The 17,452-nt window shown below is 38.9% G+C and overlaps 1 protein-coding gene across 3 annotated transcripts in view; it reads right to left on the reverse strand.

Moving 5' to 3' along the window:
• GABRG2 (gamma-aminobutyric acid type A receptor gamma2 subunit) overlaps positions 1–17,452 on the reverse strand; it is an 89,566-nt gene that overhangs the window by 2,608 nt on the left and 69,506 nt on the right. For all 3 annotated transcript variants that reach the window (XM_024211912.2, XM_024211911.2, XM_026660857.1), the window contains exons 7-8: positions 4,683–4,835; positions 1,529–1,734 (exon numbers count right to left, since the gene is read on the reverse strand). In XM_024211912.2, the coding sequence (XP_024067680.1) occupies positions 1,529–1,734; positions 4,683–4,835 (359 nt within the window). The remainder of the gene's footprint in view (positions 1–1,528; positions 1,735–4,682; positions 4,836–17,452) is intronic.

Below are 17,452 nucleotides of genomic sequence, written 5' to 3' on the forward strand. Positions count from 1 at the left end.
TGTGCATTTCAGTGACAAAATATGTTATTCTTTATTTGCTCTCCTGTGTATTTGCTCTCCTATGCACTATAAGTGCCTAAAGGATTTAGGTGCTCAAGTCCAATTGACTTAGGTACATTTGAAAATGTCCCTTAGGTACATTTGAAAATCTCCATTGGTGTACTCCATGTACTGTGAGTGTGTGTAGAGGGAATGCAGAGGAGAAACTTCAAATGCATTTTCTTTCTTTTTATATTTTGTCTCTTTTGGTTCCCTCTCTCCCACACACACTTAGATTCTGTTGCTCTAGAACAGGGGTAGGCAACCTATGGCACGCATGCCAAAGGTGGAATGCGAGCTGATTTTCAGTGGCACTCACACTGCCTGGGTCCTGGCCACTGGTCCGGGGAGGCTTGGCATTTTAATTTAATTTTAAATGAAGCTTCTTAAACATTTTAAAAACCTTATTTACTTTACATACAACAATAGTTTAGTTATATATTATAGACTTATAGAAAGAGACCTTCTAAAAATGTTAAAATGTATTACTGGCATGCAAAACCTTAAATTAGAGTGAATAAATAAAGACTCGGCACACCACTTCTGAAAGGTTGCCGACCCCTGCTCTAGAAGAACAGAGTTTTGCTTCAGCATAGAAGGGTAAGGTACCAACCTCACTGAAACCAAATAGTCTGCAAATACTGCACTGACAACAGGGGATTTCCAATGGCCTTCACTGCAGCTGTTCTAAAGGCTGTTATCATATATTTTTTACTGCTATCAGGTAACGCTACAAGTGTTAATAGAATCACATTCTGAGGTAAGAAATAAAAAAAGGGATTCAGGAGAGAGGGTACAGTAAGGAAAATAAAACAAGGAAAGAATGGAAAGGAAAGAGAGACAGGGATTTGCAAGAAATACATTTTGTGCTTTGAAAATAAAAATTAAACACTCAAGTGCTCTGTATTCTTCGCTTTGCCTTTGTCATTCCCCAGGAAATAATGGTACATAAACAGGTATTTTTCCCTACATGAATGAATCTAATGGAGGAAATTCCCATTGTAACCAGAAGTTTTGATAATTATGCAACAAGATGGGGACAGCAATAAAAAGTAGAATAGCTGAATTTTTAAATCTGTCTTGTGCAGTAAAGAAAAGATAATTATTTCAGTGTACAAACAGGAAGTCACTGTATATGGGTCACAAGATATGGGCAGAGCTAAGACAGAGAAATTGATTCTCATATCAGTGACTCTATTTACCATAACATGAAGGCACGGTTTTGGTAATAGTTGTATCTTTCAGAACACTTTGGTTAGCTGGAGCCTGCCACTAAGAAATCAATCTCTAGGCTCCCAGACACCTGTAATATATTCATTCCCCATGGCTGACTGAGTTCGTATTCCCATTTACGTCTGTGAACGGTTTACAGCTATAGCACAGTATAACGAAAAGACAAACACAAAGTAGGATTTAAATGCTCTCTCAGAAAACATAATTGAGATTTATATAGGGAAGTTTTCAGTCTTGATAGTAAAACAATACATACTGGGTTTTTCTTCTTTTTGTCTTTATCCTTGCTTGGCTTTCTGTTGCTGACAAAGTAGTGTAGGGTCCCATACTCCACCAGTGCAGAAAAAACAAAAATAAAACAAACTGACACGAAAAGATCCATTGCTGTCACATAAGAGACCTTGGGAAGAGATTTACGAGCAATTGTACTGAGGGTGGTCATTGTCAGGACAGTTGTAATACCTGGTAAGGAGACAGAATTGAACAAAAGAAATGTTACTATTTGAGGTGACAAAGTAATTCTGTCACTTGCCACATGCTGACTGGTTTTGAAGGATGGCCTGGAGTCCTGACATACAATGCGAGTGTTAAAAAGGAGCATGCTAAGCACTGAGGGACTTGTGTATTCAGTGAGAGACTCCAGGCAGTCACAGGAAATACGAATTACAATACATTGTTTCCTACAATGGAACTCGCATGCTGTAGCACCTGAAGAATATTAGGAAAAAAGATAACTTTTCAGCAGAGGTAGCCAAACTCAACTGAGAAAAAGAGATCATCCTCAACAACTTTGTCCTTCCTTAGAACTGAACTTTTTGAAGGTTCTTTACTGTTGAAATAAGTTTCCTTCATTTTCAGTTTCTGGGCAGTGCTGAAATACCCAAAGAAAAGTATTTGCAGCTATGACAAGAGGTGGAAATGCCTAAAATCTCTCAAGGAAGGATTATGAAAAAAAAGAGTGAAAAAAACGGGGCTGGAATCTTAAATGTCAACGAAAAGCCAAGACCTATATTTAACGTCTCATATGAATATCTCATATGAATGAGTTTGATGTTCATTAAATGAAGGATTAAGGATGCAATCCAAAGCCCATTGATGGTGGAAAAACTCCTGCTGATTTCATTGGGGTTTGCCTCTGTTCTTCATAGCAGTCAAATATGTGGGGAAACTTGCACCTCACTATCCACACTATAATTCTGACAATTCACCTTAATTGTAATTAATCCATTGTCTGTGGGACTATCCTATAATTTTAAAGTTTTGGATGCAAAATCAGAATTTCTATAAGGCTTCATCCAGAGAATCCCATAGACTATGATGGGCTTTGGATCAGGCCCATAAAGATTTAACAGAAAAAAAAACCCACAATTTAATCCAGATTTGTGCTTTTAAGGATTGAAAATACAAACAAATTGTTAGAAGAGAGAAGGGAAATTACCATTTTCCCCTAATTATAAAACCCCTAATTATAATAATAATAATAATAATAATAATAAATAATTGTCGGCTTGAGCTTTCACACCTGCCTACATTCTTATATTTTGAGTTTACATTATGAATACCTATATACTTTGAGTACAGAAAACTGCTCATCCACACACAAGAATTGAAAGCCAGCATTGATCACCAAATAGAGACTGAACTTGTATGTATGTGAAGTGACTTCTCCTGTATAATGTTGAAGGTGAACATCACTGATGGTTTCCCACAGTTGAAATAGCCCCAAACCCACATACAAAATGACAGAAACTCTGCTGATCCTTGTATGACACTAAGAACATCGATATTCACACCCTTCACATGATTGAAATAATCTTTGTACAAAATATGTCTTGTAAGGTATCATAAGAAAACTAATAACTCACAGATCATTAATGTTCTTCTGTGATGTATGTATGTGGTGCAGTATTAAGAGTTCTGGATGTATGTATGCTAGAATTATGACTAAAGTGTGTAATCCTGGAAGGTCAGGGAGAGTTGTTAAACAGGTCTATGTCCTATTGTTGATATATTTGTTTTGTGTTGTAAATACAAAACAAAACACAACTCTGTGCTGTGTTTAATTGGAAGGGTGTACTTACCACAGGTAAGTTAATAAGTTGTGATGTGCTTTTGGGTCATTAGAGGAAAAAAATGAACCTTATTATTTCTCTGAACTGTCTCCGAGAGGGTTGGACATTGCAGAGAACACAGTTCTGGGAAAATTTGGGACTGGGAGTGTGTTGGGGTCACCTTGCTGGTTGTAACCAAAGCGGGTGGAAGCCTGACTGGGGCTGCAGACAGGCTGCTGTGGTCAGAGCTGCTGAACCAGGCCTGTATAGAATATGGACACTCATGGTGTGATCTGCATGTTGGTAGTTTGGCTAAGCACATCCCAAGCTGGGAGCTCCAGCAGCAAAGCATTGTGAAGCACCCAGGGTTGCAGGGCAGTGGTGACACAATCCCTCACTGGTCTGGATTGTCCCACCCTTGAACCCCATCACCCTTTGGACGGGAATGACTGGCACAAAGCCAAGATCCAGCATATTTGCAACAGGGAGTTTCCTTCTAACAGGGGAATTCTCTGCTGCCCATTTGTGGTCAATTTCTAGTCCCTTTAAGCCTCCTGAGTGGTGCAAATAGGCTAGTTCTCAATAGAGACTCTGGTCCATGTTGTACATCTCAAAAATAATTGAATTCACTTACTGATCTTGTACACATACAACATTATTTTAAAGTGCTCTGTCCTGCAAGTCCTTGATAATCCAGTTCTAAGTCTCCATTGGAAAGATCTTTGCAATCGTGTTGGCTAACCCGTATTGTGTTTTTGTGCAGAACTGAAAATTAGGTTGGCAAATCTAAAGACATTTTTACTTATCAGAACTCAAATCCAGGTCTCTGAAAGTGAAAAGTGGGTGGCCTTAATTTTATCATCTAGCCACATAATTTTACTTTGCATTTTTAGTGCCATCAACTGTTTCTCAGAAACAAGTTATATTTATCCTACCCTTAGTTTATCAATCAGCCAATTCATATAGAAATTGCTAATTGTAACGAATTGCATGTGAGACTTTTGGGACAACTTATGATAGGAACTCTGATGACATCTCAAAATTCATTTGATATATAGTTGAGAGGACTCTGTTCCTATGAAGTTTCCCTCCTAACTTTTGCCAGATCCAGAGGTTTGGAGATTCTTAAAAGGCTGGTTTGAATTTTTGGGGTGTTTACTTGAAAGAAGCCCAGACTTGGGCCTTTTGAAGTTTGCCCATCACTAGTATAAAATCATGTGATAAAAACTGCCATGAAATATTCCAGGTACATTTCAGAAATGCACATATTCACATGCCTGGATGTGAATATGCTCCTATACTGGAGCTCTGGTAGATACATAGATCATATCATACATGCTGGAAGACACGGCAACTCACCCAGAGAGGTTCTGGCTGGAACTGCATCCTTGTTAATCCAGAAAGAGACCCAGGACAGCACTACAATGAGTGTGCAGGGGATGTAGGTCTGAATAGTGAAATAACCCATTCTTCTGCTCAGGTCAAAGTAAACTGACATGACTACGTAGTCCCCTGTAAAACAAAGATATACATAGAATAGCATTTAAAAAACCCTTTAGATTTACCATCTGTTACCTAGGTATATACATACCGAGTTGTGTTCAGCATGTTTGGATAGGTGTTCTAGACACAGGCACACACACACATATTCTGTAGAGCTGTGTAAACCTGGCTGAGACTGATTTCCTCATGTTCTTTATTAAATGAACCCTGTTCACTTCCATGTTATGGACGGAAACATCCCCCATGGTCCCACATGTATGATGTACTCCAACCTTCAAGAGGAACAACTGTCAACACAGCACAAGGTGCTCCCTCCCCTACTGTCTTATTCCCCTCAACCTGCTCTCCTTTCAGCTGGATTTATTGACCAATCTGCAAATCCCTAGCATAGTGCTCCATGTATCCTAGCACCTGTCTCACTAGTAGTACAGCATGTCTCCAATCATTGTATTCTGCTGATCAAAGTGTTCATGCTCTCAGTTGTGCTTCAGAGTGCTTCTCACACCTATACTGGGAAATCCTTGGTGCAAAAGATTTGGTGGGAGAAGCTGGCCACAGGCCCACCAAAGGCTCCATTCCAATTTGTGGAAGTCTCTGTTAAAGAGAAGCCCCGGACTAGAATAGCAGGGAGGATTGTAAATCTATATTGAGGTACATTTGCAGAGCTGTAGGAGGGAAGGTCAACCAAAACTTACTCTTGCTCAAGTCAGCGTAGTTAGTTGTTCATTTAGAATACAAAATGTACAGGCATATTAAAATTAAAAACCTGTACTTAATCTTCACTAGAATAATCCCTAATAAACTCTAAACATGAAAAAATTTAGAGGTAGCCTTTCCAGGACCGGTGCTTTTTCCAATAGAAATGTCTCCATCCTAGCCATTCCTCACTGCCCATACTAACCATATTGACTATAACTGTTATTATAGTCTTTATCAACTAAAGCAAAAGAAACCTCCTTACTACCATTAGAATACTGACAAACTAATATAATATATATCTGGTATATACTGAGGAGTCCGAGCAAAATGCTAAGGATGTTTTTTTATTACTTTACCCTAATTCTCATATAATTTAATGGACAGGTTACAGTTAAATATTTAAAACATACATGGTTAAAGAGAGCTATAAAATCAAAACCCATACAATTGCAATATCAATGATTCTTATCTCCTGTGAGTCTAATTGGCCACTTTTTTTTTTTTTTTGTCAATTTGAATTTCTGTATTGATTCACTTTAACATATGCTATTAACAGCCCTGGCATTTCTAAAATGGGTTATCTCTCTGCCATGCTATGGTAGAGATTACACTATGTATTAGTTGCTGTATTTCAAAGGAAACATCCTTTAAGAGGAAGCTCTTTTCATGTTTAAAGTTTTTTTTTTTTTAATGAGGCTAAAATCAGCAGAGGAACAAGAGGTAAAACAAAGACCAAAAAGTCTGACAAGGAACGGATACAAAACACTGGTTCATGATAGAACTAACAGAAAACCGGTTTTCAATGTGCCTAGATAACTCATCAGAATATTAGAGTTCAAAGTCACATCCAAGGACATACATAGATTGTAGACCCTATGAATGTTGAAAATTGTATTTATATTATATAAAATTACAACAGTCCACTGCAGGGTTTCTTGCTTCTTTCTCTGAAATTGCTGGTCTTGAGCCAGTATGTTGGAATGGATGGACTGGTATGTAACTAATTATTAACCCCACATTTTATTCTAGTTTAGGACTGATCTCTTTTGGCCCAGAGCTCCAGGACCTGTAGCACTCTCAGCTCCAAGCACTTTTTACTCATAAGAATAGGAAATGGCATGGCTAACTCATGCCAATACCTTTTTTTTTTTTTTTTTTTTTGTAAACCTTCTAGGACAAAATCCAGACCTCAGAATCCATCCTGACAAGATGGGCAGATTAACTTCAACTACCCAGGTAGCATAACTGCTGTGAAGTCCCTGTGCAAAGCATATTCAATAGGACTTTATTCAACATGCCCCCGACTCTCACCCCTTGCCCCAACTTACAGGGTGGGGAAGGGAGGAATGACAGGAGAATATACTGTTACCTATATTTCCCCAGCTTGCCCAGGTCCTACCCTGTGTGAGACCCCCTATACAGCCATCCACTTCCAGTCTTCTATTGTGGTACTACTGTCTGGGAGCTATGAGGCAGGGGCTTTGTTTGTTCCTTAAGGGAAATATAAATTATTACTTTGTTATTAATTAATTATTATTATTATTATTTTATTATATAGTACATTTAATGGACATATTTTCTTATTTCTTTATTTCTTATTTCTCCCCTACCCCCCAAAAAAGTATATAAGGAAACTCTCAAGAAGTTAATAAACTAGTAAAGGTCTTGACCCACTGAGCACCATTTAAACATACCTTGGATTCTCACTCTGATTTCACCATGTTCCTCTCTATGAACAATTTATTTCCATGGAAACGTGAGTTCCCTTTCATCTGGCACTTGCTATACACACTGGGGACACTCCAGGGCAGGGGTGGCCAACCTGTGGCTCTGGAGCCATATGCGGCTCTTCAGAAGTTAATATGTGGCTCCTTGTATAGGCACCGATTCCGGGGCTGGAGTTACAGGCGACAACTTTCCAATGTGCTGGGGGGTGCTCACTGGTCAACCCCTGGCTCTGCCACAGGCCCTGTTGCCTATTTGTAAAATGAGGATAATACTTCCTTACCTCACAGTGGTGTTGTGAAGATGAAATCCATTAATGATCACACACTACAGTTGGTGGTGATGGTTTATATAAGTAGCTAGTTAGGGAGACCCTCTGCTGTATATTTATATAGGACCAAGCTTTGTGACATATAGACAATGAAGTGTTCTTTACACTGTAAAGATATCCGTAGTATCAAGGATCACTTGTAATAGCAGCCACCGTAACCCCACAATGCTAAAGTGCTCTGTTTGAGACGATAGGCTTGTTGCGCCTCTCACATCATTTTCACACTAATATATCACTCTATTGACTCCTCTGGAGTTATTCTTTATTTCCACATGTGTAAAAGTGTGAGAGGAGGACCGTGCAAGGTATCTTAGCAATCAAAAATAATGTCAACACTTCATCAAAAATCCCACCTGACTCCCAGCCCAGTGTTCTACCCATTATATTCCATATATAATTCCATAAATTAAATATATATTTGCCTATTTTTTCTTGAACAAGGAGTGACATTGTACATACTGATAAAGAGAGCCCAAACTGTGCAAACGTATACATTGCAACTAAAATATTTCTCAGTGAAAACTCTGGGATAATTGGCACCATAGCATGAAAAACAAAATAACTGTTCACTTGAAGTCTTTGAAAGAAGATAGCCTATCTTATGCTAACGATATTTATAAGCAGTTTCTTGATGAATATTTATTGGCAGTTGTTAAAAGCCAGGATGCAGTCATTTGGGCTATTGCTAACCCAACCATATTTGCACCCATCTATGAACACTCGACAACATATCTTATAAACATACCAAATGCTAATTCACTTCAATTATTTTAATAAGTAGCTCTCAGATTTCGGGCAATAAAATTATGCTTGCCTTTTGTTCAACCCTAGATCCAAAGTGCAGGGTAATTACATATCTGTGTTGAAAGTGTAGTCAAAGGTAACAATAAAATATTCTTTTTATGCAGCTTCTTTCAGAGTACCATATTATTGTGACACTATAAGGGCCATTAATTAGCCTTCCTCACTGTTAGCTATACATTGTATCCCCATTTCAGAAGAAATTCTTCAAATGCTACCTGCAAACTCCCCTTTCACAATTGTCTCATTTTCCATCAAGCATATGTTTGGCTTTATTTTTAGGTTTCCAAAGTACACCTGGAAGATTCTCTCTCAGCACAGGTGTATGATATGAAAAATAATTGCACAACTTGCAGATATCCAGCTATCCAGATTTCTAATGTTTCTCTCCCCACACCCCTTTTACTTGAAACTGAAGCCGAAGGAAAAAATAAACATGATTTAAAAGTATGGAAACATGGAGACATAGATAGGAATAACATTTTATTTCAAATTAAAAAGAACAAAAGAATGTATGATTTAGACTGTGTGGAGAATCCCATCTTTTTCAATTAGTATGGACTATAAATGCTAAAAGCTAATCACTAGGAAATATTTCTGTAAGAATACATGTTTTTGACCATAGGAGGGCACTGTCACCTCAGAAAGGAAACAGGCAAAGACCACAAGTCTGTCAATGGAAAACAGAATCTTAAAGTTATCAATGACTGCTCCTTAAAATGATTTGCATAAACACAGCAATGGCATGATGCATTCTGTAATCATGGATGACATGGATGCTCCTCCAAAAGAATGTACTACAGTTCTAAGACAACCCAAATCCTATGTGATAGAAATGTTACTAAAGTAACGGTGCCATCATAATATCAGTAATTGAATATAAACTCCATGTAAATTGTTAATGGGAAAATTGTTGTCCTGTGATGGCAGACCTTACCTTCATTTTCCCCATAAATAACTAAATTAATGGGCAATAGGTCCATCAATAGTCATTAGCCAAGATGATCAGGGACATCCCATGCTCCAGTTGTCCCTAAACCTCCAACTGTCATAAGCAAGAGGACAGGGAACTGATCACTCAAAATTGCTCTGTTCTGTTCATTCCCTCTGAAGCCTCTGGCATTGGCCACTGTCAGACGACAGGATTCTGGGCTAGATGGACAATTGATCTGATCCAGTATGGCCATTCTTATGATCTTAATATATACATCCTTGATCTGTCTCTTTTATTGTTAACACTACCAAAAGAATCTACTTCCAGCATACAAAAATTCCATTTCATACAGGGTTTAAAGAATTAACTGATTAGGCAAAATACTGGGGTTTAATGGAAAAGGTATATTTTGTTATTTTTAAGATATATTATATGAAAATACCTTCACTATATGAAGGGTTGGCTTTCATGAATATAGCCTTTCAATTAAAAGTGATAGTTATACTACCTTAATCAAAGCAATCCTGGGCATCACTCTGAATAAAACTTTTAGCCAAGGTAAAGAAACAAGTGTTAAGTGACTACAAAGGTCCCTTAATACAGGGTGAGCTTGGAGCACAATTTAAAAGGCTGTGGAGCCCCAGCCGTGGACAAGGACCCCCATTGTGTTAGGTGCTGTACAAACACCAAAGAAAAAGAAAGCTCCTACCCCCAGGAGCTTACAAGGTAAGCAAAAGACGTGTGTAGACTTCAGTAGGTGGAGAAATTGGAGTGTAAATTCTTTGGGACATGGAGTCTCCATTTTTCTCAGTGTTGGTGCAGGGCCTTATGTAATCAGACTGGGGTTTTCAAAGGCATTGAAGGGAGTTAGCTGCCCAAATCCCATTGAATTCCAATGCGAGTTGGGTGCAAATCTCCCATAGGTTCTTGAAAATCCTATATTAGTGCCATTGTACTGACTGGAAAAGTTTGGTGCCATTGTGATATAAATATTCAATATTATAACTGACATTTATTGGGAAAGATTGTGGAGGAAATGCAAATTTCCCCCTTCTCTCTGGAGTCAGTATGCCAGACTGCCACTTCCAACTCATTGGGAAGTAGCAGGAACATCACAGCTGCTACAACATCCCTTCTCACAGGAGCAGGTAGGGTGGGGTGCAGCCTTGATTCCACCATCCCAACATACCTTGAAGCATAACTACACTGGTGCATGGGGGAGTGTCTGCTGTGCTAGATATAGGCTCAGTGCAGTTTGTATCTTCTCTAGAGCACTGGGAAAACTGGGAGGGAAACTGTGTCTCCTTAAGTCATAATATCCACTCTCTCCCAAGCTGTTCCAGGGTCAATGCAACAATGTGCTGCCCCTTGTTACGGGATAGGTTGCAAAGTGCCAGTCTAACCCATTATTACTAATGACATAAATCCGGTAAGATCTGATCTATCTGCCTGATGTTTCTTCACTTCATTATTAATTATTACATTTAAAAAAAAAATTGAAAACCAGAGACTCTCTTACTTATTTCCCAAGACCTATATATGGTTTTCTGCAGGAGTTTGCTATATTTATGAGTTAGCTTGTAGGAACTCCATAGTTAAGGTACTACTGAAAAATGCAGTTAGAGAGACATCTTACTCTATGGTGGTTTTGCAAGAAAAACAAAATAGCTATTTTCCAAACTCATACAATTTACGAAAGGGATGCAGATTTAATATCTGTGAAAAATGTAAACGATTCCACTAAATAAGTTAAAGTTTAGAAGCTGTTCAAAATGACCCATTTCTGATTTTTATAAGTTTTATAAAGTTCTTAGGGTCCGTCTAGTTTAATACCTTTAAAGAGGTGAAGTGTCAAATTTACCACGTGAAGAGATATTGATAGTATCTTGTCTAATACAGCATGGTTTTGTTTGCATTTTTCACCATAACTTCTTTCATTTCTGCCAAAGCATTTGATGATAAATGCACATGATGATGGATGGATTTTAATATAAATGGGACAATGAAGCTACAATGAAGGTGATATATAATGCATTTAACCAGGGCCACTGTCAGGATTTAAAGAGCCCAGGAAAAAGAGCCCACCAGCTGTTCCATCCGCACCCCACCACCAAGTGGTAGACCCTACCATCAACCCTACAGCCTCATCCTCCCCTCACTTTTGTTTCTGTCCCTCACAATGATTTTAATTCTGCCCCTCAGTCAAAAATGACTATTTTACTTACTATTTCCAGGCTTCATTGTATTTGTTCATTCATTTTTCAACCACACAAGGACTAAACAGTTTAAAAAAGAATTAAAACATTCATCTGCTGCAACAAAAAAAATAACATTCCATTTCCTTACAGTTGTACAGCTGCCAAACTTCAATAAAAGACCAAACAGATTTCTGGTTTTGGAGAAAACACATTCAACATTAATATCTTGCGGGGGGGGGGGGGTGGGGAGGGGGAGGAATCTGCTGCAGCACTGTAGATAGTTGCTTAAAACAAAACAAAAGCCCTCAGAACCTCTGAAATCCTACAACCGAATGTTCAGTATTTGGTGTGTCTGTCTGTTATGTAAGGGACAATGCAAGCCGTGATTATCATTGATGCTGCATGGCATCTGTACTGAGTGAGTTCCATTCCTGTCCATTTCGAAACCATGATTATAGTTTGATTATGTAATGAAGTAAAACAACATTAAGGTTTGCACTGTAGTCGATTTATAGAAGATTATCTCTGGGATTCAGCTATCCACAAGCCTGGTTTTCAATTTACATTCCAAAAGATGAATGAATCCTAATTACCTTCTACAACATGAAGAGAGAGAGAGAGAGGTTGGGGGTGGTGTTTTGTTTTTAAACAAAGTGTGTGTGTGTGTGTGTGTGTGTGTGTGTGTGTGTGTGTGTGTGTGTGTGACAACAAACACATTCTGATCATGGGAAAAAAACTGGTTTGTGCTTGTGTGTGTAATGACAACCCCAGCAGATGAAACTACTACAAAATTGAAGAATCATATGGCTATCCAAAGAAATGAAATAACTTTACTGCTGGTTCAGTCCGTGGCCACTCATTTCATCTTGGATTTTGATATCTCATTTCATTTCACAGATGGTGTTCCAATATCATTGAGTTTCTAATTATAGGGGGGACCACTGTAATGATGCCAAACAGTAGCTAAATGTCCATCAGTTTCATTAGTGGAACTCTCCCTTCTCCCCTTTGAATCTATGGGAACAAAACTCAACCATAAGAATTCACTGTGGCCTGAAAATTTTGGCACGTTAGGGGGTCTCATTGTGGTGTGTGTTTTAAATAGTCCATATTTGAACACTAAAATTTTGAAGAAATCTTGAATGTGGGTGGCTTTGCATAGTCCAAACTATTTTCAAATGCAATTCTGTCAGTACTTCTTTCCCCGTTTGGGATGTAATTAAAAACAAACTAACTCTTTTATTTTGAAAAGCAGCAAAGCAACTGAGCTGGCATTAGCAAGCACTTTCCAGCAAAAACAGGAGGATTTTTCGTGTGCGGGATTAATGTGCATGTATGGCAGTGGCATTGATGTAATAGATTGTAACCGCTCTAAAAGAACCGTTCTGTGTAAATAATCTGCAAATTAAAGAACCTTCTGCTTGCTCTTCCTTTCCCCTTCCCACTACGCTTCAAGGTAGGATGGGAGCTCTGTGTTTCACCTCTGAGCTGTTCAGATTGGTTAGAGTATTTCTTTTCTCATTAACTTCTGGGACTCAGAGTGATAAATATAATAATGAGGCAAATAACTTAGCAAATTTAAAATAAATGCACATGTATATGACTAACACCTGCAGTTACAGCAGCTAGAATAAAAATAATATGGCCAGATTTTCAAAACAACTCAGCATGTAAAGGGTGGAGTTCTTTTGCAAATCTGGCCAGATATGTCACATTGGGTCCTCAGCACTTTTGAAAAACTGGCCCTTATTTAGATGCCTAAATGAAAGCTGTGCTCTGTAAACCTGGCCCTGAGGGTGGGTGCTGAACCTGGCCTTGATTTATTTTCAACATTTTGACCAAAAGAGTTATCATTATAAGTGTGAAAGCTCCAAGAAATAACGCGATTGTGAATTTGCGTAAGGAAAAAATATTGTCCGATGATATAACCTTGCACAGATGCAACCTTGCAGCTGTTACAGGGAGGCGACATGGCTGGATGGATTATTGTTGTGGACCTGTATGGATGTTTCAATGTTTATGAATTTATTTACCTATCCGTGGTGCTTTAGATTAGCTACTATGCTAGGATTATGGAACTGCATGGGATGGAATTTGTAAAGATGCTATTAATTTAGTCATGATAAAAACATAACCATTCCTTTGGATAGATAGTGACAAGGAAAGAAATAACCTAAAATGGTGGATTTTTAAAAAATTGGTTGGGAGGGTGGTGGATGAAGACAAATTTTTAAGAGACCGTATTATGGGGGAGGTTTTGCATTTATGGACTTCCTAGACGAGAATATATTTTCAATAAATATTTGAATGACAAGAGGGAGGGAGTCCACTGCACTGAGGATATGGAGATTATTCTGAGTATACCAGGATGCTTGGAAGAAGGCATGGAGGTAGGAGTGAAACAAACAGAGCAGGAGAAGACTTTGTACTTCCACAGTGGAAGGGGTCCAGTTGTGTCTAGTTCTTGCATCTGAGAATGGCAAATGGGGAGGCTTCTTCAACATAAATTTCCCCATGCACATCCTTCCTCATTCTTGCCCAAAAACCTCAGGAGAAGGTGCTGTAAAATAAATATAATGCTGATCTCCACAAATCAAATTAGCTAAAGCTTCTGTTCCAACTAACAAACCACTTGCATCTAGTGTCAGCAAAGCTCCCAAAAAACAGCATTACTGTTGAATGAGCAGAATTTTGTGCATCCCATGGGCACTGATGTGACCATTGGTGAGTGGTATAGTTCATAGAATATTGCCTCACGGATTCTCTTTAAAGTCTTTGTGGATTGTCTGTGATATGGCAAAGGTCAGTTTGAAATTCCTCTGAAAGCCTTTCATTCTGGGACAGGAGAGAAATTCAAGGGTAGTGGGCATTAATTTTTCATTTTTATATTTCTAGTTATTTTCAGAGCCAAGAAACAGCATTATATAACCCCCACTGCTGTAATAAAACCAGATTTTTTTTCTGTTTTTCCCTCAACAGGGTGGAGTACATGAAATGCAGGGAAGTCAAGTTCTATAGGGAGGGTACAGATTTTACAGATTCATTCTGTCTGAACCCCTAGCAGGAGTACCACTAGAACACCAGCATCATGCTTCCACAGAATGCACACAGAAATCACTCGAATGATGGTCTTATAAACAAAGAGCCAGGAAGATTCTGGGATGCAAGGAGGAACATAAGATGCTTTATTGCTTGAGTTTCTGCATTTTTTTAAAAAACAACCTCCATTTCATTTATTTTTGGCTTCCTTTAAATATTTTAAAAGATTGCATCAGTGTTTCACTGGAATTTTTGTTTTAAACCCCCAGGAAACCAATCTAAACTACCAAGAAAAGACTAAAACTTACCCGGGTATGAGATCCTGGAGGGCAAAACATCAAGGAGCAAAAGTATTTCAGATCAAAACCAACTTTCTCCAAAGCTCAGCATGATCAGCTCCCAACTGTCAGGCACTTCAGAGAACCAGGGCAGCTCAGTGATAAAAGGAGATGAATTTCAGCACAAGTACAAGAGCCAAACAAAGCTAGAGAGAGTGAAAAGTGGATTGGTTTCTTGGAGGAAACAATGCCAGACAAATACCGCAAGGAGGCAGTGTGGACTAATGAATAGGTCTCTGGACCAGAGTTTAAGAGTTCTGAGTGCTAGTCCCATCTCTACCACTGACCAGCTCTGTGACGTTGAGCAAGTCACTTCATCTCTCTGTTCCTTTACTGGCCCCATTGTTACTTCAGAATATAAGCTCTTTGGAGGAAGGAGTATCTCTCATTATGTGCTTGTACAGAGCCTGGTAGATTGAGGCCCTAAATTATATGGTATTTTTCACTGAAAAAAGTTTCAGCTGAAAAATTTCGCCCAGCTCTCGTGAGGAGGAGATTGGTTTCCTGGCTGCCAGGACTAAGAGTAAGGGCTGTCTGTATTTTCTGCATTTGCTTGTGTGTCAGCGTTCTAGGGAAATACTCATTAGTGAATTACATCCATTATTGGTATGTGCTGAAGAACTGTGAAGCACCCACTAGGACATCCTTTAAGTGTGTACATTAGTCTTCATTAGACATAGAAATAAGCTCCCATGAGGGAAAAAAAGATAACAAATCACAGTCTAAACAGCTTAGAGGCCGTTAGTTTCTTCTTTCAGAACCTTCCTCAATACAGTTATGTCTAACAACTAAGGCACAGATGCAAGCTTGAATATCAGATGCAACAATCTTTTCCCTGTTCCAGCCAAAACCAGGTATTTTAATTAACCCATGTCTGCATTTTTGTCTAGAGTCTCACTTGAGCATGCGGAACAAAGGTGTCAGATAAGCATGATAAAGGTGCAGTCACTAAAAAGAAGTTGGCCACACTGATTTTTGTGGATCCTCATCTCCTGGGCATTGCATGTCTTTGTAACAGAAAGACATGATGGAAAGGTCAGGGAGAAAAGGAATGATAATATTTCTACTTCACTCTTAATGATTTAGTGGTTTTCTGGGTAATATCAGAGACCACGAGACTGAAGGAGTGAGCAAAGCAATCGATAATATAGTGACCTTCAGAATCATTATGTAAGAACTACAGGGCCGGAACCTGGGAGGTTTTGGGCCACTGACACCTCTGCATCACCACAGGAGGATTAGGCTAGGCTCCCTGCTGGGCTCAGCAGGAAGAAGCACCTAACAGGACCTGAGTGGCATTCCCTCACACCCTACTGATTGGCCGATACCAGTATTTAAACCAGTAAGCCATGAAGTAGAGCTGTCTGAGCAACAACACAGACTGCCTGCCTGTCTCTGCTCCAGACCATGCTTGTGATAGACCCTAGACTTTGGCTTTTGACCCTGGTTTGTCCTCAACTTCACTATTTGACTGCTGTCTGTAACCTGACACCTGACTCTGATCTATTGGTAACCTGATCCTACCTGCCTCCTGAGGCCTGATTCTTAGTTTGCTCTCTTGCCTGTCTCAGACTGTGATCTCCTGGTACCTGACTGGCCTGACTTCTACTGTGACCACTAGGTATGACCACCCACATCCCAGTTGTGACACGTTAAGTGACTTCAGCTATTGGACCCATTGTTAGAGACAAGGAAAATAGCCTAAACTTTCCATATTCTAGCCACATACAGAAGGTTGTCCAATATGTACTGGGGAATGTGGATTTTTCGAGGTGCTCGTGTGATTTTTTGACCAAAAATTTTACGCTTAGCAACTGTGAAAGTATATGAAAGTTCATAACATGTCACAATAACCTATGAATTTTTGTCTGTCTGAGAATTAACCTTAGAGAATAGGTCAAGTTATTTTCAATAAATAAATGTTGTGAACGGGTGCAAGAAAGCTAGAGAGAAAAATTGAATTAGTCCAAACAAAAATGGCCTATTGATATAAGTCAAGGACTATGGTGACAGCATTCTTAGTAAGCAAGAAAATGTGGGAATGAAGTTACCTATACCAAGTTTGGCCTTATGGAAATAGATTTACTTGGTGGACAAAATAATGAGGATAAAATATGCCACCCACTTTTACACCTTAAAAACAGACTTTAAAAAAAATCACCTTCTTTCCCCATGTCATCCCCAAACCTGACAGCATTGCAACTCATGTAGACTCTTCTCAGCTTCCTTGACTTCAGGTCAGAAGGAGCAAATCAGGCTAAGGGATTTTCTTTCCAAGAGGAAGGCCAGCTTGCCTTGCTCTTGTTTAAGGACTTTGTTTTTACCTATGAGTGGTGAATATCATCACATCTAGTTCTCGGCCCATCAGTGGGGATATTTAGTTGCCAGCACCACAGAGACACATAAGATCCTGTATTGTTCTCCCTTCCCATATTTTATTACTTTCTGCCTATTTCCATCTTTTCTACTAATCCTCTCTCTCATTCCCTTGGCTTTTCATCAAATCCTGAAATCCAAGCCTGCCATGTTTAAAGAAAAAGGATCAAACCAAATGATGTCCT

The sequence above is a fragment of the Terrapene carolina genome, unplaced genomic scaffold (genome assembly GCF_002925995.2).
Source record: "Terrapene carolina triunguis isolate 2854851 unplaced genomic scaffold, T_m_triunguis-2.0 Scaffold838, whole genome shotgun sequence".
NCBI lineage: Eukaryota > Metazoa > Chordata > Testudines > Emydidae > Terrapene > Terrapene triunguis.